At 36.5% G+C, this 24,615-nt stretch overlaps 1 protein-coding gene across 1 annotated transcript in view; it reads left to right on the top strand.

The window, feature by feature from the left end:
* The first annotated feature begins 4,308 nt into the window (after positions 1–4,308).
* The window catches only part of RALYL (RALY RNA binding protein like), a 92,285-nt gene continuing 71,978 nt past the window's right edge, over positions 4,309–24,615 (top strand). The window contains exon 1 of the mRNA XM_032222280.1: positions 4,309–4,567. Within this exon, the coding sequence (XP_032078171.1) occupies positions 4,312–4,567 (256 nt within the window). The 5' untranslated portion in view covers positions 4,309–4,311. The remainder of the gene's footprint in view (positions 4,568–24,615) is intronic.

A 24,615-nucleotide genomic window follows, 5' to 3' on the forward strand; every position in this document is an offset into this window, starting at 1 on the left:
ACTTTGCTATTCTAATGCTTGTTTTTTAATACAAAATCATATTAATGTTTGTTGAAGCCTTCATAAGTGACACTGAATTTAAAATGTGACATTGTTTTGACATAAAACAAAGAAAATACTCTATAAATCTCTAATGTGTGTGAGTCATAATACTGGAAGATTTAAAGCAAGGATTATCTTCAATTTTTGATAGTATGTAAAAAACTTGAACTATGGTTCACTTGTTTATGTTAAACTGAAATCATATCTATCTTCAAATAAGTCACATTTAATTCAACAAGACTTATATGTCAGTGGAAGTTTGTAGAATTATGCTGTACATTTCTTAAGGCTGCTAATATGAACCAATTTTAAAGAATTTATTCTGGATGAAAATAAATCAGTGGAACACAAAGAGTTTCATATAGCCCTCCAGCATTCAGTTTTTCTACTTAATCTGAATCAAGCCAATATTTAAGAAGTAAGAAGTTTTCTTTTAATGCTTCTTTTATAAGATTTTGCTTTGTGCTTATTTGTGTATGCTGAGGATATTACAATTTATTTTTGGAATTTATTTATTTTTTAAAAAAATTAAATTTTCCTCAAGGTTTGGATTATTAGTAAACCAATTTCATTGTATACATGATGTACAATGACAATAAAGGCTAAACTATACTTATTGCCCTGCCTACCATGTTAACAAGTGTGTTTTCTCCTTTGGTTATGCAATGGAAACTGTCAGGAACAATTGGAACTGAAAATGTTATCCTGTTAGTTCTATATAATTTCTCAGAATTGGATTTAAGAGAAACTGAATTATAATCTTTCTGGGTCCTTCCAAAGTAAAATGATGGTGCAGCTAATTTGTGCTCCATGATAATTTACCACTAATTTAAAACATGTTGGAAGATTCCATCCACCCTTTATGTCTTTTCACATCTATATGAAATGACTTTTCTTCTGGTATCTTTGCATCATTATTGACTCCTGGCACTTGCCTAGTGTAATCCCTATAGGGTTTTGGGCAAAGTTTTGGAGAGACTTGTCATTGATATTCATCCATAATCAATGATTATGAAAAGAACTGGAATTGGATCTTAGGCAACAAAAACAAAATGCAGTATAGGTGGTACCTTGCTCAATAGTAGCAACTGTGAAAGGGATCTTGGAGTCCTAGTGGACAACCATTTAAATATGAGCCAGCAGTGTGCAGCAGCTGCCAAAAAAGCCAACACAGTTCTAGGCTGCATCAACAGAGGGATAGAATCAAGATCATGTGAAGTGTTCATATCACTTTATAAGGCCTTGGTAAGGCCACACTTGCATTCAGTTTTGGTCGCCACAATGTAGAAAAGATGTGGAGACACTAAAAAGAGTGAAAAGCAAGAAAGATGATTAGGGGACTGGAGGCTAAAACATATGAAGAATGCAGGAACTGGGTAAGTCTATTTTAATGAAAAGAAGGACTCGGGGAGACAGACATAATAGCAGTGTTCCAATATTTCAGGGGTTGCCACAAGGAGACAAGCAACTTAGAACTGAGGAGAAATTTTCTGACAGTGACAACAATTAATCATTGGAACAGTTTGCCTCTGGAAGTTGTGAATGCTCCAACACTGGAGGTTTTTAAGAAGAGATTGAATAACCATTTGTCTGAAGTGGTGTAGGGTTTCCTGCCTAGGTTTGGGGTTGGACTAGAAGACCTCCCAGGTCCCTTCCAAGGCTGTTATTCTATTCTATTCTGCTCCTAGCACTGCACATTTCTGGACAGAGAACTGGACCTGGGATCTGTTGGAGCCACTCTCCCACCTTAGGAATATCAGTAATTGCAAGGAACTTCTGGGTCTTCACTTTGGCAGCCTCATGCCCTCCTTTGTCTAACTCATTATATCAGCAGGGTATCTGATGACTGGCAGTACATACATGGTAATGGCGTGACTCTTGTTCTTCTTATTAAGCCATCTCTTCAGGATCTGTCCTATCCTTTGGAGTACTTGAATGTTCCTGTCTTCCTTGCCTCATATGATTTTCATGTGACTCTAGAATCCCAAGATGCTTGTAGCCAATCTGTATGTCTGTTATGTGACTCACTGGTAATTCCTCCCCATCAATCTGAACTATTTTCCTTCTCTTTATTACCACCTGACCACACTTCTCCAATCCAAATAACATCCCAGTGTCCTTCCTGTAGATCCGTGTCAGATGGATCAGTGAGTCTTTTTAATTCTTGTCTTTTTAATTCTTAGCACACAGCTTAATGTCATCCATGCAAAGGAACTGGCCAATGGTTATTCCACTCTTAGCTTATATCCGTATCCAGTCCTTGTGATTGGGTTCAAGCCTACGCAGAGCAGGAGGAACAGCAGTGAGATCAGTATCACCTTGGTATATGCCTCATTTGATGGCCACTTGTGCAAATTAACTTTAGTTGACTTTCAGTGTTGTTTTCCAGTCCCACTGAGTTCTTGAGGAAGGTCCTTATGTCCTGTTTGTATAGTGCAAGGATTCACACATCATGTGCTTGTGGCATTGAGTCATGGCTTTTCTGTAATCAATCCAGGCTGTGCTCAGATTGGTCTCTCTAGGCCTTTGAGACAATTCTTGTATCTATTACAAACAAGTGATTTGAGCCTTGATGTTGTTCCCAGTGTCCTTCGAAGCATGCTTTTGTACTAGTCCATCTTGTAGTTAGGTTACTATGATGCCTAATAGGACTTTCCATGTATTGAGGAGGTAGGTTATCATCTTTAGTATTAAAATAATAAATAAAGATGAAAAAAATGAAATATAATATACTTATATATCCATAAGTACTCAGAAGTATTTTCTAATTGTCAGAATGTGTTTAGCAATTTTAGAATAATAACTTAAGAAGTAACAGTTGTTCTATAGGAGATGGGCAAAGCCCAAAGACTGGGTCAAATGCATCATCAGTTTGGAATCCTTACGCAGCCACAAGAGACCTAATTCCAGTCACCCGTGAATTCCATTGACTCTTTATTTAGTGCCAATTTGCCTTGACCATTAGTAGATCAGATTTTTATGTATCGGTAGCATGTTACTTTTAGTGCTTTGAATTCTGCTCCTCCTCCTGGTTACTTGTGCCTGACATTTCTACTTATTAAAACAAATGACACTCTGCCTAGTTTTCTAAGAAATAAAATGATAAAGATGAGATCACTATAGTTAATGTATTACCTGAATATTAATTTCAGGTTAAATCATAGTTGAAAGATAAACTCTTTGTGATAAACCATGTCATCTCAGAGTAGCTATAACATGTATATTTTTATCTGTTTATTCACAAGGACTTCAGTCAGGTTCAACTCTAAACAAAAGACTGCTTTGAGATTTGATGAAAATTAGCATTTATTCCAACTACTAATACTTTTATTTATTTAATGTCAAAAGCTATTATATGAAGAAACAAATGGAAATATTATCAGAGCATTTGTATCTAATATGATCTAAATTTCCTAGAGTAGACTCTAGTATTTAAATAGTAATTACTCAATAATATAAATTGGAAAATACAGCGAATTCTGGTGAAACATGTGAAGAATCATCATATTTCAAATTTATTCCAAGATTGGCCATACTATTAAGTTCACCAATACAGATAGTTTTCCATAAATGAATGGAATAAATGAATTCTCACTTAATGAATGCCCTGCTTAGCAACTGTTGAAAACAGTCCTGAAAAAGTAACTTTACATTCTTTGCACTTACAACCATTGCTATTTCCCTATAATAACATGATTGAAATTCATGTGCCAATTTGGATGCTTCATAGCTGTCTTCACAAGCACATCAATAGAGAGGCTAGCAATAAAATTACAAATTGCAAATCATGGCCATGTGATACCCCACTTAACAACCATAACCAAACCATGATTTGGTTAACCATGGTGGAAGTGAGGTCATAAGTCGGTTGCATCATGTCGTGTTAATGGTCATGTTGCTTAGCGACGGAGTTGCTGATCACAACTGTGATCGTTAAGGGATACCTGTAGTATCTAAACCTTTTATTACTTTACATGATGAAGGCAGGTGAATACGCCAAAGATTGAACATTCAATCTAAAATAAGTGAATATTGTTGAAGTGCTGGCTTTATCAGATTTATTTATATGTTTCAAGTTCATAAAAAATAAAAAATATTTAAAATGGGTATTTAGTAATTCTACATTTTTCTTAATATTGATCAGCATTATATGATAACTTCATCACAATTTTTAGGTTATAATTCTTACATTAATCTATCCATGTTTTTATGCAACTAAATCAAATCTTTGTCATCTTTTTTCAAGGGCTGAAGTCAAGTGAGCCAACCATGACCGGCAAAACACAGACCAGTAATGTCACCAATAAGAATGACCCCAAATCCATCAACTCTAGAGTCTTCATTGGTAATCTTAATACAGCCATTGTCAAAAAAGGAGATATAGAAGCAATCTTTGCAAAGTATGGAAAAATAGTTGGCTGTTCAGTGCACAAAGGTTATGCATTTGTACAGTACATGAGTGAGAGGCACGCAAGAGCTGCTGTGGCAGGGGAAAATGCCAGGATCATTGCAGGACAACCATTGGGTGAGTGTCTGCATATGGCCCCTCATATGTTAATTTTAATATATTTTTTTACCTTTTTAGTTTCTAGATTCATTTCTTTTATATCCAGACTGAATCTGCATGAATTCAATTAATTGTATTTTATATGCATTCTAGCAGTGAGCAAAAATTACAATGCACTTAGTATTCTTTACATCATAAAGGAAGTTTAGAACTACATAAAAAGATATGGGGCATATAACCCTTGTGAACACAACATGCACTTTTAACTGGGGGTATTTCTTAGGCCCACAAATCCAAAGGTCAGCCCTTCAGAATGAATTATGACCTTGTTTTAATGTGCCATACTTACCATGAACCAATATGTATGATTTGGACAGCAAACATAACTGCTGTAGTTGGAATGAGAATTTCCACACTCCTTATGTCTATGAAAATTCTGCTGCTAAGTGAAACATTTATTAAGTGAGTTTTGCCCCCTTTTACGATCTTTCTTGCCATAGTTGTTAAGTAAAAGACTGCAGTTGTTAAGTGAGTAACATAATTTTTAAGTGAATCTGGCTTCCCCATCAACTTTGCTTGTCAGGAGGTCACAAAATGTGATCAAGTGACCCCAGGACACTGCAACCATCATAAAGATGACTCAGCTGCCAAGCATCTAAATGTTGATCATGTGACTATGGGGATGCTGCATTGGTTGTAAGTGTGAAAAACAACATAAGTCACTTTTTTCAATGCTGTTGTAACTTCAAATGGTCACTAAGTGAACTGTTGTAAGTCAAGAACTACCTGTAATTAAATTATCAGTGCTCAGGATGTGTTTTGAAGTGTAGATAGGAGCTGCTTGTTAATTATAACTAAATTTGGCGTTTGACAGTTGCACCAGTAGACTGGAGGTCATACTCATTATAGGCTTGCCTAAATTTTAAGTTGCTGGTACATCTTTCATCTTAATTTTAAGTGGATATTTAGTAGCTAGCATAATATATAAGGCATGGTATAATTATGGAAAATGAAATAAGGTCAGCCATAGGTTGATTTAAAAAAAAAACTTTATCCAGTCTGGTCCCTGCAGAAGTTATTGAGGAATTTTGAAGTACTACAATCATTAGTGAGTTGGTATACTGCCCAGAAACCATCATTTTTATGGAATGACTGTAATGTATAGAAGCTAATAAGGTATGCTTTATTATTTGTCTTTAGATGTATAGAAACTTGTTTGGAATAATCTTTAAAATAAATAGGAAAAAAACGCAAGCCATCATAGTTCAATTAAATTTTCTGGAGAAAGATTATGAACATGGACTAGACATCCTTGTCCTGTAAAAATTTACTGCCACCTTACTTAAGCTATTTGTTCTCTGCTGCTCTGCTATACATACATAAACACACATTCATATATCTCTATTCTGCTTCAAAAGACTCAGGGTGGTTTATTAAAATATAAGCCATAAATAACAAGCATCACTTTCAGGAAGAAAACATTTTAATAGTAGCCCAAGTCCACCATCTGCACTGAAGGTTTATTAAAACAGAAAAAGGTTTCAACATCTTACAAAATTTCTAGCAATAATCCTGAAGATAAAATTTGAGGATAATTGTATCATACAATATAAAGGGCAAAAATATTCTGTAGGATTCATTCCAGAGATTTTGTCAAATCAAGTTTCAGTGGCATGTTTATAATTAATTCTTCTTATTCAAAATGCTGGGTTTTTTACTCTATTCTTCTGAAATTTCCCGATAGTCTCTTTTTTCTTTTCTTTTCCTCACATGAGCTGGATTTCCCCCCCCCCCCCCGAAATATGCATTTATTTCCATGACATGTCTATATTTGCTGTCTTCCATTAAAGTTATTGGAGGATTGCTCTTTGAGTGCTTTAATACATCGTTGAGCTGAATAGTTTTTAATAAGAACTTAGGTTATTAACTAATGTTATTTAGTCACTTGATTTAATAACAAAAGAACAAGATTGATGGAGTCAATTTGTCTGCATTTTGGAATCAAATGTATTTTTGTTTATGTTTATTTTTAAGAAAACAAAATAGCCATTCAAACAATAGTTGATCGATCTCTTGAGCTGAACAACTATTAGATTTTTGTGAGCAAAAAAACCCCTTCCTTCCTTCCTTCCTTCCTTCCTTCCTGATTAATATGGCATAATGGTTAAGGTGTTGGATTAGATGTGGAAAGAAAACTCATTTTCCAATCTATCTAGTATTTTCTACTTCTAATTTACTCTTGGTCATGGAAGTTGGGTAGGTAACTTTAGGCTAGCCATACTTTCAACCCCAATCTACCTCAAAGGGATACTGTTGTGCAAAAAAATAGAAAGGATGAATATCTATGCTGTCTTGAAATCCTGAATGAAAGTAAACTATAACTCCAATTAAAAATAAAATGTATATGTATGTATGTATGTATGTATACATGCATGCATATGTATGTATGTACGTATGTATGTATGTATTATATTATAGAAGAATCAAATAATTTATAGAAGAATCAAACGATTAAACTAAGATTAAGAAATCTCACAAAAGAGTCTATGTTTAGTGGGTATAACAAAAGACTAAATACAGCTTCTTTGATAAGTAAATTTCCATTCTATGTAGTCCCTTTAAATAGTATTAAAAGCTTGCCTCTCTGCAGATATAAATTAGACACTGTCTCCACCAAGAAAATGCACAGATTTCCTGGCACTCAGCGACATGTAGCTCGAAGTAAACTAGTGGACACAGATAATTATTTTGGACAACATGCTCCCTTACTTGTCTTTGAAAGTAGTGCCCTGCAGGAGGTTTTTAAATCACAACAACTCTAAAAACAATACAACTTATGGTTTGGCAATAAATAATGTCTTTATCAAAACAGACTGTTTATATATCTCTGTTGTATATTTGATTGATGTGGCAATTGGCAAGGGAGTCTTTTTTTTAAATCACATATGCCTTGGCCATCTTTGAGTCTCATTGCTTGTCGTGACTTACAGATATGTAACATTTCAACTTTCAGAGCTTGTAAACTTCAGGGCGAATGAATTAATCACAGCAAATGCAGTCTTCTAGACTATGAGTGATGCTATCTTTTATGACTACCCTTTCTCATTTCTAAAAGATAACCCTTTAATGTAAAACAGTTTCCCTTTCATCAAGAGGGCCAAATATTTGTATTTTAATTTTTAGATAATGCAGAACATGGTTATAAAATCTGAAAAAACTGTTCTATTCCACCTAGCTGTAGAAATTCTAGTCCTGTAAATAAGCATTTAAATGCTTATTTTACTGAGTCATGCCAGATATATATCACTATATCTCAGAAAAAGGTATAAGTCTCTTTTAAATCCAAATCCCATTTGCCTGTTTTGGATCTGAATGCAGCCTACATCTACTGTTGAGATCTACTCCATTTATAGTAATTAATCATAATGTTATTATTTATTTAGCATATGGCAAATACATGGACTTATAGTGGTTCAAATGTTAATGTCTAGTCCACCCAGCCATTCAAGGATAGGATGGTTTATGTAGAAAAAAAAATCAGACATTGGGCTGGTGGTGAATGATGGGCATTCAGACACAATGTGATAAATATTTTGTTGAAGAGTACCATGTCACACTGAGGGGTAGAGACAAGACCCCACTTAAACAATGAGTCCTGGCAGACACCATGTTGGGTATGGATCCTGTTCAGAGTTGACCAATGCTGGCAAGAAAGGTCAAAACCTGGTACCTTTTCTGTAAGGTCATCTTTATAACTGCCTGTATCTGGATGTTCAACAGTCCACTTGGCTTTCCACTGTGCGTTGTTGTCAAAGTTGTTAGACAGCTGTTCAGCAAGTGCCAGAGACGGTTTTCTGGATTTAAGCCTGCCAATTGATAGATGAGGAAGATCAGGATGCATAGGAAGAAGGGGGGGGGGGGGTTCTCAAAATTTTGTTATATTCCTTCACTAAGGCTTCCTGCTTTCATAGAGCTTGTGATGCAATGTGGCTCAGCACAGGGAGCGAACAAGGAGGAGTAGATTTTATGCAACCGCTTAAGATCCTCAATGTTGCCTATATAGATGCTAGTATCACCACATTTCCAATATGATACCATATCCCACCTTTTGCCTAATACATATTTTCAGTTCTGCTTTGGAACTAGTAAAGGTAAAGGTTCGCTCGCACATATGTGCTAGTTGTTCCCTACTGTAGGAGGCAGTGCTTTTCTCTGTTTCAAAGCCAAAGAGCCAACGCTGTCTGAAGACATTTCCATGGTCATGTGGCCAGCATGACGAAACACCGAAGGTGCATGGAATGCTTTTACCTTCCCACCAAAGGTGGTTCCTATTTTTTCTACTTGCATTTTTACATGCTTTCAAACTTCTGGTTGGCAGAAACTGGGACAAGTAACGGGAGCTCACTCCGTTACGCAGCCCTAGGGATTCGAACTGCCGAAATTTCTGATCGACAAGCTCAGCATCTTAGCCACTGAGCCACCGTGTTCCTAGAATTACTAAAGCTGTGTTTTCTTACCTTTCTTACCTTGAGTTTTATTTTCTCTATTTACTTCACAATACCAGCGCTTAGAGTAGTGTACAAATTATGTATGACCTGAAACTTAAAGCCAATATAACCGCACAGTCTGTATGGTATGTATTACATTAGGTAAATCCCCTATATATGTAGCTAAGCACGCAAACATTGCTGTGTAAAATCTTTTAGAATAGTTTGCCCTAAGTAAAAATAAATTTAGTTTCCATTGTGGTGGTTTACTCTTTATCCTCTAACAAACATTTCTGATTCTAGCAAAGAGGGGTGTGTAGATTTAAGTCTATTTTGAAGCTTAGCATCTGCTCTACTTCCCTCCAAGCCTCATTAATTGGCCTTGGGCTCATCACAGAAAAATACTACTGATCTAGCTGCATCAAAAGAATATGATGCAGATTTCATCTGCTCATGTTTTGGTCTTCAGAATATTATTTAAACTGCCTGCCACTTGCAGGGAGGAGATATCCAAGATAACACAATATTGTCTTACAGCTTCAATAAAGAGTTGGAAAGGAAACTTTATGGTTGTGTAATCTTTTTAAATCACTATATTGATTAATGGTTGCTTACATATTATTATGTTAATAAAATATTTGATATTTAATCAAATGTTAAAAATAAAACAGCAAAAATTCGGCAAAACAAAGTAGCAGAAATAAACCTGAAATATTGACTGATGAAGTGAATACTTGTGCAGTAGCTTAGAGGTCCCCAACACCGGGCCATGACCCACTACTGAGTCATGGTCTATTCGTGATTGGGGCATGTGAGTGATGGGCCGGCATGTATATGCAGCTCAACTCATGTGAGCAGTATACTCACAGCTTGATTCGAGTGAGCATCAGGCTGGAGCAAGTGGTGGGCAGTAGACACACATTTGTATTTGTATTTGTATTTATTAGTTTTGTATGCCGCCCACTCTCAGAAGACTCCGGGCGGCTTACAATAAAAAAGGGAAGGGGAATATAAAACACAATACAACAATTTAAAATCACAGCAACATTCATAACTTAAAGTGGGGCTGGATACTTCAACAGCCCCAGGCCTGCCGGAACAGCCAGGTCTTAATAGCTTTACGGAAGGCCGGAACGATAGTAAGGATCTGGATCTCAATGGGGAGATCGTTCCAGAGGGCTGGATCTGGGGGTTCGCCAGCCGGGGGGTCGCCAGCCGACATTGGCCGGCAGATGGAATCCGGAGAAGGCCTAGTCTGTGCGATCTAATCGGTCTTTGGGAGGTAATTGGCAGGAGGCGGTCTCTCAGGTAGCCAGGTCCGATGCCATGTAGGGCTTTAAAAGTAACGACTAGCACCTTGAAGCGTGTCCGGAGACCAATGGGCAGCCAGTGCAGCTCGCGGAGGATAGGTGTAACGTGGATGTACCTAGGTACACCCACAATCGCTCGCGCGGCTGCATTCTGGACTAACTGAAGTCTTCAAACACTCTTCAAGGGCAGCCCCATGTAAAGCGCATTACAGTAATGTGTGTGCAGACCCAACTAGTGCTGCATGTGCACCCTGGCCCACTGCTTGTGCAAGTTGAGCTACGCTTGCATACCAACCCATCACTCATGCAGCCCAGTTCTGCTCCCCCTCCCCCTGCTCCCAAAAGCTGGGCTGCCAAGCTGCAAAAGGTTGGGAACTGCTGCAATAGCTTTAAAGACATCTCTTTCTATCCCTGTCCTTTTAGCTCAATTCTCCCTCTCTGAAAATAGACCTTGAGAAAAGTAGGGCTATAACTAAGTTGGATGACTATGTTGCAAGAAATGCAAAGGGAATTTGTGGAGACCATTTATTTCTTTAATTTCTCCTTCATTTGTTTGCTACACCAGCCTTGAGCTGATTTGTTTCTTATTGAGAATAAATGTTGCATAAATTATGGCGATAATTCTGTTGAATGTTTATTTATTTCCAGAATTTATATCCTACTGTCGTAACCGTTCTATGCAGGGGTATCTGCAGAAGTCAAGATGGCAGGCATAAAAGTGCTATCAGAAACTGTAATGTGACTTGCACTTTAAAAACAGACCAATGCTTGATCACAAAGTCATAGTCATCATGTTGATTTTTTGATCTCCTTCTGCAGACAACACTGACTCAGTATAAACTATGTGCTCAAAATTGTCCCCAAATCTCTATTGTGCAGTGTTTTCAAAGCAAACAGTTGATATGGAACATGTTTCCTGAGATTAGGAGGTTTAAAAGCTACAGCTCTTCTTTTCTAAAAAAGGAAAAACAATATTAGACTATGATATAAAAGATAATGATATCATATTATAAAAGATTTAAAGATTTTCCTAGTCCAGTTGTGACCAACTCGAGTGGGTGGTGCTCCTCTCTGATTCTCAGTCGAGGGAGCTTACTTTGTTTGAGAGACGTTTCCAACATCACGTGGCCAGTATGAAAATACAGAACTCAGTAACCTTTCCTGCTAAAGTGGTACCTGTTCATATACTAGCAGTTGCATGCTTTCAAACAGCTGGCTTGGCATATCAGCATTCAAATAAATAATGGGGGAAAGGAAAGGTTAAATAGTATTAAAATATTGAACTATAGATGGTGAAATATGGATACAATTTATTACTGCTTTCATAGTAGTGAAAGAAAAACAGACGGATAAAATCAGGTCTTTTATTTAATTTCATATTTTGATGTTTCCCTTTTAAGATCAAAAGGCTTATTTAAATTTATTTGTGCATATGCTTTGTCAAAACTGGATGAAGTACAAGCTATTTTGAGAACATTTTACTGATAGACACGACTTGTGAAAACGTAACTCCTACATAATTTTATTCAGGTAAACATCCCATTGACGTCAATAAGACTTTCACAGATAGATTAAAGTGCTGGCTTCAACTGACTGTTTAGCTCTTGATCTGGCATTTTATATTTGTATTCCTTCCCACACTGTGTGCAATTTCAGAGGGAACAAGCATGAAATTACAATAAAAAATGATGCTGCATTTTCCTAAACTTCGGCACTGCTCCAATTAATTGAATATGAGTTATAACAGAAATAGACTCTTCAATTTAAGCTCTGCGCTAAGTATAGCTTCTCCATGAATGTGATTTCCAAGTCTTCTTCCAACACAGTCATTAATTTAGTTAACTCTCTGGCATTATGAAGCCATATTCCTCTTCTGCTATGCTTTTTCATTACTGTTTTTCATTTGGAGTTGTAATGATGGCAGAGAACATGGAGACTTCTGGATAAAAGTTTAATTAACTTTCATACCCACCTGTCAAAACTAAAACCAAAAACTTTTAAGTCAACAAACATGTATATTATACCATATTATATGGCTTGTCAAAGGCTTTAGAAATTTGAAAGTACCCAATCTAAAGCCAGTTCTAAAAACTGGTTACAAAATATTGTTGTGCCCTCTAAAGAATTATTAGTTTTGCATATAGGTCTATAATGTTGAATTAAATGGCAGTATAATGCTATATCACTGTTTATGTCTATGAGCAAGAGCAGAGTAGAGGTAAAAATAGTAGAACGGAACCAAAAAAGATACCACAGATGGAAAATCATTTCAGGTAACTACTCTAATATTCACAATGATAATAATAAACTGAAATAGAAAAATCAATAACACTACCAGCTGCACCTAATCCAGGATTGGAAGGCACTGCTCCTGATCATTGATGCCCTTGTCATCACCTGCTTGGACTATTGAGTCTCTCTAGATGCAGCTGTCCTTGAAAAGTATTCAGACATTTCAGCTGTTCCAGAAAACAATGGTTCATGTAGTTTGAGGCATATAACAGACCTGCCATGTGATATACATTGGTTTCCAGTAGGCCTTTAGGTATTGTTTGTCACCTTTAAAACATATATGGCATGAGACCAAACTACATATGAGACCATTCAAAGCAGAGTGAGCATCGTTTGGGTCCCCTCCATGAAACAGTGTCACCTAGTGGGCCCTAGGAAGCATGTCTTCTCTGTTCTGGTGCTTGGCCTTTGGATTAGCCTCTCCCAGAGATATAGATGGCCCACATTATGTTTGTTTTTTAGAAAGCTATGAAGACCTGACTTTTCCTCCAAGTTTTGGACCAGGATATTAATGTATTGTATTGTATTGTATTGTATTGTATTGTATTGTATTGTATTGTATTGTATTGTATTGTATTGTATTGTATTGTATTATTTGTATGCCGCCCTTCTCCGGGAGGACTCAGGGCGGCAAACAATAAAAGGGGGAACATAAAAGACAAAATACAAATAATAAAAGTAGACAACAGTCGCACAACCATACATGTCGAGAGGGGAGGGAACTCATCACCCCCAGGCCTGCCGGCAAAGCCAGGTTTTGACGGCTTTTCGGAAGGCCTGGAGAGAGGTGAGGGTCCGAATCCCTGCGGGGAGTTCATTCCAGAGGGCCGGAGCTGCCACAGAGAAGGCCCTCCCCCGGGTAATAGCCAGGTGGCATTGGCTGGTAGATGGCACCTGGAGGAGGCCAACCCTGTGAGATCTAATGGGTCTGTGGGAGGTAATTGGCAGCAGGCGGTCTCTCAAGTACCCAGATCCAATACCATGAAGGGCTTTATAAGTTACGACTAGCACCTTGAAGCGTATCCGGAGACTGATCGGTAACCAGTGCAGCTCGCGGAGGATAGGTGTAACCTGGGTGTACCGAGGTGCACCCACAATCGCTCGCGCGGCTGCGTTCTGGACGAGTTGAAGTCTCCGAATACTCTTCAAGGGCTGCCCCATGTAGAGCACATTGCAGTAGTGGAGCACCTGTGTGTATGTAAGGTGTATGGGAAGAGTGGTATCTTTTACAAGGGCATTAATTTGGGATTCGTTTCTACAGGTAGTCCTCAATGAAGCCTACAATTTATGTTGTTCAGCGAGACATTTTTTAAGTGAGTTTTGTCCCATTTTATGACCTTTCTTGCCATAGTTGATAAGTGGATCTGGTTTCCCCATTGATTTTGCTTGCCAGACGCTCACAAAAGGACCCTGAGACACTGTAACAGTCATAAATATGAACCAATTGCCAAGCACCAGAATTTTGATCACATGACTATGGGGATGCTACAAAAGTCATAACTGTGAAAAATAGTTATAATTCACTTTTTTCAGTATCATTGAAACTCTGAATGATCACTAAATGAATTGCTGTAAGTTGAGGACTACCTGTATTTTTAATGATTAATTTTGCCATCAATTTCTTTGGATAGATGGGCGACCACAGAAATTTGATAAATAAACTGTAATATTATATCTAATAATATATAATCTATTCCAGTGATAATTGCTTTGATCTTTTTCCACTCATCCCCAAGCCTGTTCTTGAAAGTTGGAATAACCTCCAGAGCAGATTTGAGATACGTATTAAAAAAAAGAACATGGTGGTGATAGAAGTGCAAAAGGAGTAATGTGCTTGGAGGTAGCTTAGTGGTTAGATTGAATTATTGCAGGCTAATTCTGCTGATTGCGGAGTTTGGCAGTTCACTTCTCACCAATGACAGCACATTATTAGATGGGCAGCCACTCAGGACCCACCCTCCTGCTTACAGCACCTTATATACATTCCATTCAACCCCTCATATAGAATATCATCCCTTACGATCATACAGATCGTACCACAGCATCCTTCTGAATAAGGAAGTTCCTTTCTTCCTTGCCAGAGCCTCTAACATTTTAAACAATATATTTATTTAAGGAGAAGTTATTCTTGGAATGTACACCTTATTTCACTCGTCATGGGTAAGCTATCTTCAAGATCTGTAAAAAGTAAGAAGGCCAACAAAATCTTAGAAAACAAAATAAGGAATGATTTCAGAGTCTTTAATAAAATATGAATACTATAATAAAATGTTCTAATACTATATTCTAAAATAACTTCTAACAACTCTTTGATGTTCTATAGGTAAGGGGAAATTATCAGATCGGAAATGTTAAATCACAAGCTTCTGTGTAATTTTTATGATCAAAATCATTGAAATCTGTTTCAAAAGTGCGACAGTATATTGAATCTGGAAGGATTATTGCTTATTTCATGTTAAATTTCTGTCTGAATTATAGTTATGTGTATATGACTAATAGTTAAGCCTGATTTGCAGTTTAGACTGATGCTCCTAATTAACCAAGTTAGTTGAAATTTATTATTGTTGTCCTTACTGACTTGTATGGATTGAACATTTATACCATCAAAAGTAGTAAAATATTAATTAATTTAGTAATTAATTAATTTAATTTAATTAAGTAGTAAAATATTAATTAATTAATTAATTAATTTTCTGGAATGCCGTAATCTGTTTCAAAGAATTCAGTATTAATAGAATAAAATAAAAACTTGTTCTTTGCAAAATTTGCAGCTGAATCATGCTGCCTACTATAGACATCCCACAGTTTATCCACCCTATGTTGAAGCAATTTTGAAATTTACTATTCTCTATTGAATAACTACAGGAACTTCATAAACTTTGTGGTTCAAGAGAGACCTGATTTTACAAGAAATTATTGACTATCCTTAGAATTCCAAGAGATAATATTCTAGCGCAATTCTTCCAGGAAATCCTTTATCCAACTAAACAACCATATAACATGTGACATCCCTTGATTATAGTTGATTCAGATCCTTATTTATTTAAATAAAGCAGCTTTACTATTTTCCCATTCCTCGTGACCTTTCTGTCTCATTTAGTCTGGAAATTGATTGCTGTTCAGCATTTTCCTTCCATGCTAAAAGCTGTTACTCTGCAGGGCTTACATTTAAAGCATGCCAAGCAGCTATTTGCCAGGCTGTGTGGAGAAAAATGCTTCCTGAAATGCCACTTATGGGCTTTATTTATTTCTTGTATTTGCTTTGGAAACAGTAGTTGTTTGATTTCAATAGTGTGAGCAAGGGAAAATGGCTTAGCACACAAAGGCACACATCAGGACTTAAGGTTTTGCATTTAAAGTATTGTTTGTACTTTGCAACTTCTACAATGTAGTTCCAACTCACAGACATCCCAGAAGGCTAGGCAATAAAGAAGAACCCAGATAAACCAGAAGCAGAAGGGATGAAAGTACTGTCTAGTATCTTCCTTTGCAACCAATTCTGCAGAATTTTACTGATAAGCTCATCTGAGAGATCAGAGTTACGAAAATGGATTCAAAGCTTCAGTCCTCATTACTGTATATAAACTTACCTCAAAATGGCTTCTCGGGACTTGCTTCAGAATAGATACCTGTATAATTGTATTGTGATTTTAAAAAGTGATTTTGTTACTTTTACAAGGACATATACTTCCATAAAGGATTTTGCGTGGTGATACTTCGTATATTTTGTGCTGAAACAAACATTTTATATGGACATCTATATCGGTCATCTCCCTTCTTGACCACATCCCAAATGACACCATTGACAGCATATTGGTGTGGCACCAATTATAGAGCAGATGAGAGAAGGTCGGCTCCACTGATATGGATGTGTCCAGAGAGCAGCACTTTCCACCGTTGCCAAGACTGCCTAATACTAGAAGTCAATGGCAGAAGAAAAGGAGGAAGAAGAGGAGGAGGAGGAAGAGGAGGAGGAGGAGGAGGAGGAGGTGGTGGTTTTATCATTATTCATACTTTATGTGTGGACAGAAACATTCAGTACATAGACACTTAATGTCTTTTGTCCAAAGCCTGCATGTCTAAGGCTTCTTAAACTGAGATTTACAGTACTGTACTTCTGAAAACCTTTCAAAGGCAGATTGCTATAAAATGCATTATAATATTCAAAGTAGAATGGAATGAAGTTTTGCATCATTCTGGAGTCTGGACAGATATGATATCTCCAAAAGAGAAACACTATGAAGGATACTGCTGAAATTTTAAAGAGACAATGACCATGATGGAACTCACCACAGAGTAGGGGAAGTGGAAATTTCATCAGGTGACAAGGTTATTCTGTTTTGCTCACTTGCTCAATCTTAATATTAGTTTAGCATACAACGGTTTACCATCTAAAACTAGAAATATTGGCGGAATTTTCTAGAGCATGAACAAAAGGTACAGTTCTGTGAATCAAGTACACTCTTGTTTGTGCTAAAATTGAAATCATGGAAGAAAAAGAACTGCATCTTGGCAATCCAGCTTGTCACTGGTACCTTCATTACCCACTGTGCATTGTAGCAAAACCTGGACTGATTGTGTCAGTGGTAGGTTTCAAATTTTTTTAGAACCTCTTCTGTGGGTGTGGCCTGCTTTGTGGGAGTGGCTTGCTGCCATGTGACCGGGTGGGAGTGGCTTGCCAGCTATGTGATTGCATGGGCGTGGCCAATTTGGAAAACGTGGTGAAACTCACTTAACAACGCTCTTGTTTAGCAACCAAAATGTTGGCTCAGAAACTCTGGCATTTGAAGCACGCAACTCTTAAAGCTGTCAAGTTACAAGACCCTTGAACCCCTAACCCTTTAGAAAAAAAAACCCCAGGGGTGTTCAAACTTGACAGCTTTAAGACTTGTGGACTTCAACTCCCAGAATTCCTCATCTTGCTCTTCATCTTGATGATGTGCGGACACGAGGGGGGAGGAAGCTGGAACCGGTTCTAAACGGGACTGTAGATTCTATAGAAGAGGTTAGAACTGGCAGGAACCCACCCCTGGATTGTGTCCTTATAGTGTAACTTCCAATGCAAGGCTAATTCTATGTATTTCTACAAATTCTATTTAAGGAAATAATCCTGAAATTAATTTTAGAAGACCACATCTACTTTTGAGAAACAGTTTGGTGATTTTACAAAGTAGAATGTCACCCATATTGTCTCCTAATAATCTCTTTTTCTTTGCAAATTTTGTAATGTCAGTGATTGAACACTGGTCGCTTCCTGTGAATTTGACTTCTGTGCTTCTCCACATGGTGTCTTTTTCTATTTCTTATATAATATCTGGATAGATTGCCTTTGGGATTCCAATACGTGATGCACAAAGTAAAACCAATGAAGATAAAATTGTGGAACTAAAATGTTTGAACGTAGATAGCTTTTACAGTATGTCCAGTTTATGTAACATTGGGACAAATTATACAAGGCATTTTATTTCTGTTCTAGAATTTCTAAAACATCAGAAACTTTTCCCTACTTTATTCAGATTTGCTGAAATGATATAGAATCTAGCTCTTCTGAATCTTTTGGCTTTGCAACTGTTAGTTCTATGCAGTTGAAATAAGAAGTAGCTTGTTTCAGATGTCAGCAGCCTCTATGTAATTATTCATCTTTAAGGTTTTCATACTTATATTCATAGCCTAGAAAATATCATACAAATTGTACTGATATGACATTGTTGCTTATGACTGCAATCTTTATACAGAACAAAACAGATTTCCAATTGTGTAGCATTAGTGAACAATTCATGTTTTCACAATGAGCAACAGTTCTTTAGCTCTTTGACATTCTGTGTGGGAGAACTTTGCTTCCTTGAAAAGATCTTGATCGCAATCTCAAGTTTCTTTCAACTGATTTATTCTTGAGGTTGTGCTTTGCAGTTCATTCTTTATTTCATTGTTATTTTATCAGCCCAAATGTTTTACAATAATTACTCACAGATTGCCTGATATTGTAGAAAAATTATTTGCATTCATGCAGTAGCTGACAAATAAGTGCCTCGTGGTAACAAGGAACAATATGTACTCTCGTTTTGGAAATAGGTCTTAGTCTACACCTTTGACAAGATATTCACAGAGATATGAGAATTTATACCGTATTATTTGAATCAGGCTCTTTGTGTAGTCCAGGTTTGTCAATGCTTACTGACATGGCTTCACGCAATAGCTTTTCCAGCTGAACATAAAGATGTCAGGGACTGAGTCTTGTACATATTGCATGCATTTAGTGTTCATAAAATCTCACATACAAAATAATGTGACACAATAGGACCATATTTCAAATGTTTTGCATATAAAAGATCCAAGTTTCAATTACCGGTACTAGGATTCAGGTAGCAGAAGATATTACAAACTTCTCCCAAAAAATTGCTATCAGACAGAATAGACAGTAAATAAATTCCTATATTCCTTGAGAGTTAGAGCTGGCCTTAAAGCATGTGAATCTTGGTGCAGCATTTAATATGGAAACTAGTCCATTCATTTCAATAGTAGATTTATACAATCTGTAGAGTTTAGCTTTTCTAGTGAAAATAATTGAATGCTCAGACTATATTTTATGCAGTATCCCGTACAACAAAAGCCAGCCATATACATTGAGAATGAAGAATGTAAAGACATTAATTAAATAATTCATTCTCAAGGGAGTCCTGTCTGTCATTAGAGTTCTCATTTTAACCAAAAATCTAGATTTCTGTCCATTTCATTCATTCCATAGAACACAGTTGATTCCCTTTAGAATTAATTTAAAAGAGCTTACTTTCTTTGTACAACTACACTAAATTGAACTCTTATGTCTTAGACCTACAAGTATGACTCATATATCCATATAATTATTATCTGCAGGGTTATACATACAGCTGTTGTGATGGGAATGGTATGTGACAAGAAAAACTGCAATAGGGAACAGGCTAAAAATAGTACCTCAGTATAAGTTAAAATTTATTTCCTATAGTCTTTAGTTTTTCTTAACTTAATTTTCTTAATTTCATAATCTGAGTTCAATTATTATTTTATTCTGTTGGATAAAAATGATGAATGTTACCTTCAAAGAGAGATATGTAAGTGATACCTTTGGTGTACCTGTAATGTAGATTAGCATATTTTATGTGCTCTTGCTGCTTGCTGCTTTTATACTGACACAAGTTTATTTGATTTTTTTCTATAACATGCAGTTCCCTAGAAACTAATTAACATTTATCTGTACTCCTACTTGTGTAGTGTTTTTGAGCTAAGAAAGTTGCAAATCTCTAATTTATGCTAAAATGACATAAGTAAGGGAAAGTAGAATTAGATGGTTAGGATCATTTTAAGATAATTGTATTTTAATTGCTAAATTAGAGAGTAATTCCCATAAATTGCACATCATACCCACTAACTATAATATGCATTAATTCATTAAAATTAATGTTAACTCTAAAAATCACATGAGTGTTTTATGATTGTCCACTTATTTCATAGGATTTCTGGATGAGATTATAACTCTTTTATTTTATTAATGAATTATCAGAATATTTTATTGACTCATGAGAATATGAAAAACAAATTCTCATAATTGCCTTCAGCTCATGTTGTTCAAACTATTTATAAATTGGTGAAGATTATTGGGGGGTTATCATGGCAGATAGGATGTAGGCGAAAAGCAGGCAGAGTGGGGAGGGAGACTTAAATGTGTCATCAGTGTAGAATCCTTGCATTGCCTCGAGATCCAAGTCCCCCGGAAATTCCTTTAACCCTTATCTAGCACTAATTTAGTGCTGACTGTAAGTTGACTAGATTCTTGTGTATAGACTTCAATAAATTGTCTATGCTGCAATCTTACAAATGTCCTGATTCATTGTGCCTGACATAACTGCAGATGTCTATGTTCTCCTATATTATTATCATAATTGCTTCTTTAAATTAGATTGCACTATTTCAGGTTACAGAACACCCCACAAATTGGGAGAGAGGAAGAAGAGAGAGAGAGAAAGAGAGAGAGAGAAAAAGATCTTCAAAATTACCAGTTCTAATTTTGAAAACAATAGAAAAGAGAACGTGATTAAATACAGGGAATAATCTATGGACAATATTTAAATTAAATAAATATATGTAAATATAGTCCTTTTTAACACTTCTGCAGCTGCTATTTTTAAAACTATGGCCCCTGGCTTGCCACTCAAAGACCAAATGCAGTTCTTGGCCTAGGAAAAGGTAATTGGGCAGAAAATGTGCCATTGCTGAAACAAATTATAGGTTCTGCTTTGTAGCACAGATATATTACATGTCCTACAATTCTAATTCTGTGACTTCTTTGGCTAGGCTAATAATCAACCCCTCACTAGTGGAAGTTTTATATTTCCAATTGGGGATTCAAATAAGTAAAATGGAAATCCAGTGGCATTCTATTACCAATTAAATGGCTATGTATTTGCAAATTTCTGAAAAATATGTCTTTAACCAGAGAAGATCTTCATTGGCACACGTACTGTTTAGAACATTTTCACTCCCATTTCCCACCATAGCCACAGAGCATGAAAACAGAATGATTCACAGCTATAATGATAATTTTATAATGAAAATGCATTACTATTTAACTAGACTAATAATTAGATATTTAAATATGCAGTTTGTGTAAGCTTCATTCAACATACTTTCAAAATGGCAAGCTCTTAAACAATTGGCTTAGCCTTGTATATTTAATAGTTTTACTTATCTGGAGACATAGTTGCTGGTTTTCTTAGTAAAACAAAGATAAAACATTTCAGACGAAAACTACTTAACCTTTCTACCCAATTGTAGAATGTTTGGTCTAGCAACTTAATACATTTTCTTCTGTCCCTAGTTAGCATTTTTGCATTCTACATGAACAGTGATGGGTTTCAAAAAATTTTACAACCTCTTCTGTAGATGTGGCCTGCTTTGTGGGAGTGGCTTGTTGGCCATGTGACTGGGTGGGAGTGGCTTGCTGGCCATGTGACTGGGTGGGAATGGCTTGCCAGCCATGTGACTGGGTGGGCGTGGGAAACTTGTAAAATGTGGTGAAACTCACTTAACAATACTTTTGCTTAGCAACTAAAATGTTGGCTCAGAAACTCTGGCATTTGAAGCATGCAAGTCTTAAAGCTGTCAAGTTACAAGACCCTTGCACCCCTAACCCTTTAGAAAAAAACTCCCAGGGGTGTTCAAATGTGACAGCTTTAAGACTTGTGGACTTCAACTCCCAGAATTCCTCCTCCAGTCATGTTAGCTCAGAAACTCTGGCATTTGAAGCACGCAAGTCTTAAAGCTGTCAGGTTATAAGACCCTTGCACCACTAACTCTTTAGAAAAAAACCCAGGGGTGTTCAAACTTGACAGCTTTAAGACTTGTGGACTTCAACTCCCAGAATTCCTCCTCTCGCTCTTCATCTTGATGATGTGCGGACTGGCGGGAAGAGGGAGCTGGAACCAGTTCTAAACGGCACTGTAGGTTTGTGGAACCTCTTCTATAGAAGAGATTAGAACTGGCAGGAACCCACCCCTGTACTTGAAGGTCAAACTCATGTGAGAAATAAAAGCATGTGTTGCTGTGGTGTCATAGATCAGGACTTCCCCAATATGGTAAGTATCCATCCCAAGGATCAGTGGAACTATTCATTATTGCTATTACTATTATTCACAGGACTAATAGTTAATATTAAATTATTTTAATATAATGTTTGTGTACCAATGAACAAATCTGAAACTTAATGAAAATAATATGAGCTGAAAAGATTGGAGATCCCTCTCTTAGATAGTCTGGCTTACTATTAGAGTCAGTTGAATTGTGTTGTTCAATTCATCTCCTCATTCATTTTCCATCCCTCAGTGCTACTTCTTTTACTTTATAAATGCAAATATAGCCCCTATGAACATTCTGCATTCATTATCCTTTCATATTATAGAAATCTGATCTGGAATTCTTCTGAAGCCTTATGAACTTCCCAACTACTTACATTTTTAGACACTAGTATCAATCTATCAATAGATTCTAAACCACATCTGTTGTTCTGATGTTATTACATTGTCTGGGCACAGATGTTGATGGGCAGTTTAATCAATAAAGTGCCATTATTTCCAATCTTGGCTGTCCGACATAAGAAGGTCTGTTCATAACATGCAGGTAAATTACAATGGGACTCCTGTGCCATGGCAAATATGGCAGAGATCCTCAAACTTGCAGGTTTAGGGAAATGTTGGGGTGGGGGGAGGGAATCTGTAGTTGTTACATTTTATATAAGGAAGAATTAAATGACCTCTGCATATTATTTTAAAAGCCTTGGTGCTTTCTGAGATTGGTTGTTTGCTTGAATGTTTCATTATCTGACTAAGTAGCATCATCAGTGCTAGAGACTGTCAGGTTTGTTCTCTGCTTATGTACAACAGCTTGCCCTGCTAATATTGGTGTGGGTATGGTTTTCTCCTTGGTAGTTCAAACTTTCCTCCAGTTGAAGTCTACCCCATGGAAATATCCATTGTTTCAAATTTATGCAGGCAACTGTCTACGACACCATCAAATAAAGATTCAATCAACATGAAGGAATTGGAATTCATAACTTGTATGCATAAGATAGTAGTGTTCATCTATTGCAATAATGCCATGTCTTGTATCATCTTATATCACATTTATATATTTATATTTAGATTTATTGTTGCATACTTTTTTGTGGATTACAATTCACAACATCAAATTAATAGAGTTCTGTCCTATATTATATAGAGGTATAGATTTTATAGGTATGCAAATATGCATTCATAAGAATTGGTGGGGCCAAAAGTGGAATAGAAAGGAGAACGTAAAAAAAAATTAGTGAGAATTATCTATAGATAGTGGCCACTAACTAAAGCAGTTGTTAGATGTGAAATTAAAGGTCATGTGTTTGTAACCTAATTAATATAACAATATGGGGGTGCAATGACTCGGCAGTTAAGGACACAGTTTGTCAGCTGGAAAGCACTCACAATGGAGTGAGCTTCCATTACTTGCCCCAGTTTTTCCCAACTAGCAGTTCGAAAGCATGCAAATGCAAGTAGATTAATAGGTACCACTTCGGTGGGAAGGTCACAGCATTTTGTGAGCCTTTGACATATAGCCATGCTAGCCATGTGCCGATTAAAATTATCTTTGGACAACACTGACTTTCTCGGCCAAGAAACGGAGATGAGCATTGCCATCAGAGTCAGACACAACTGGACAGGGAAACATTTACCTTTTAGTCTCCTATTTCACTACAAAATGATTCTTTAAAATGCCTTGATTTTTTTTAATGATTGTTTGGTGATTCATCTCCCTTGAGAACTGTATTTGAAGTATCATAGGTAGGTTATATTATTCTATCATAAGTGTTTCTAAAATCTCCAGAGACTTATTAAAATTTAGCTCTTCAGATATACCAAGATGACAAATATACATATTTACACTAGTTTTACATAATGATTAATTCTCATTTGGAAAAGACAAGGTGCTGCTCATTGCAAAACAACACTGAAACTGAGACTACGAATGTGTTTGCTTTGCTTGTTGGTTCAATCTGTTCTTTTTCATTGCTAATGGGCAACTGTGAAAATAAAGCTCAACTCTTACACAAGAATTATCACAAAGTGACAAGAAAAACGCTTGGGTGAGAATACATCTAAGGAGAACAATATCTACTGCCAGGATATCTCCGCTCCTCCCTCCCTCTCTCTCCCTCTCTCCAGTGTGTTTGTGTGTATGTGTGTGCACACGGGCGTATGTATATGCATACACACATACACACACACACATATATATATACTGTATATGTATATACATATACATATAGTGTTTGTGTATGTGTGTGTGTTGTGTGTATAGTTTCAAATAGCCAATAAGTTCAATAATACTGCCGCCTTCTCCCCATTTGGAACAGGATGAATATCAAGGACCCAGGTGCAAGATTCTGATATGCTTTCATTTTAAACTATAACTC

The sequence above is a fragment of the Thamnophis elegans genome, chromosome 8 (genome assembly GCF_009769535.1).
Source record: "Thamnophis elegans isolate rThaEle1 chromosome 8, rThaEle1.pri, whole genome shotgun sequence".
NCBI lineage: Eukaryota > Metazoa > Chordata > Lepidosauria > Squamata > Colubridae > Thamnophis > Thamnophis elegans.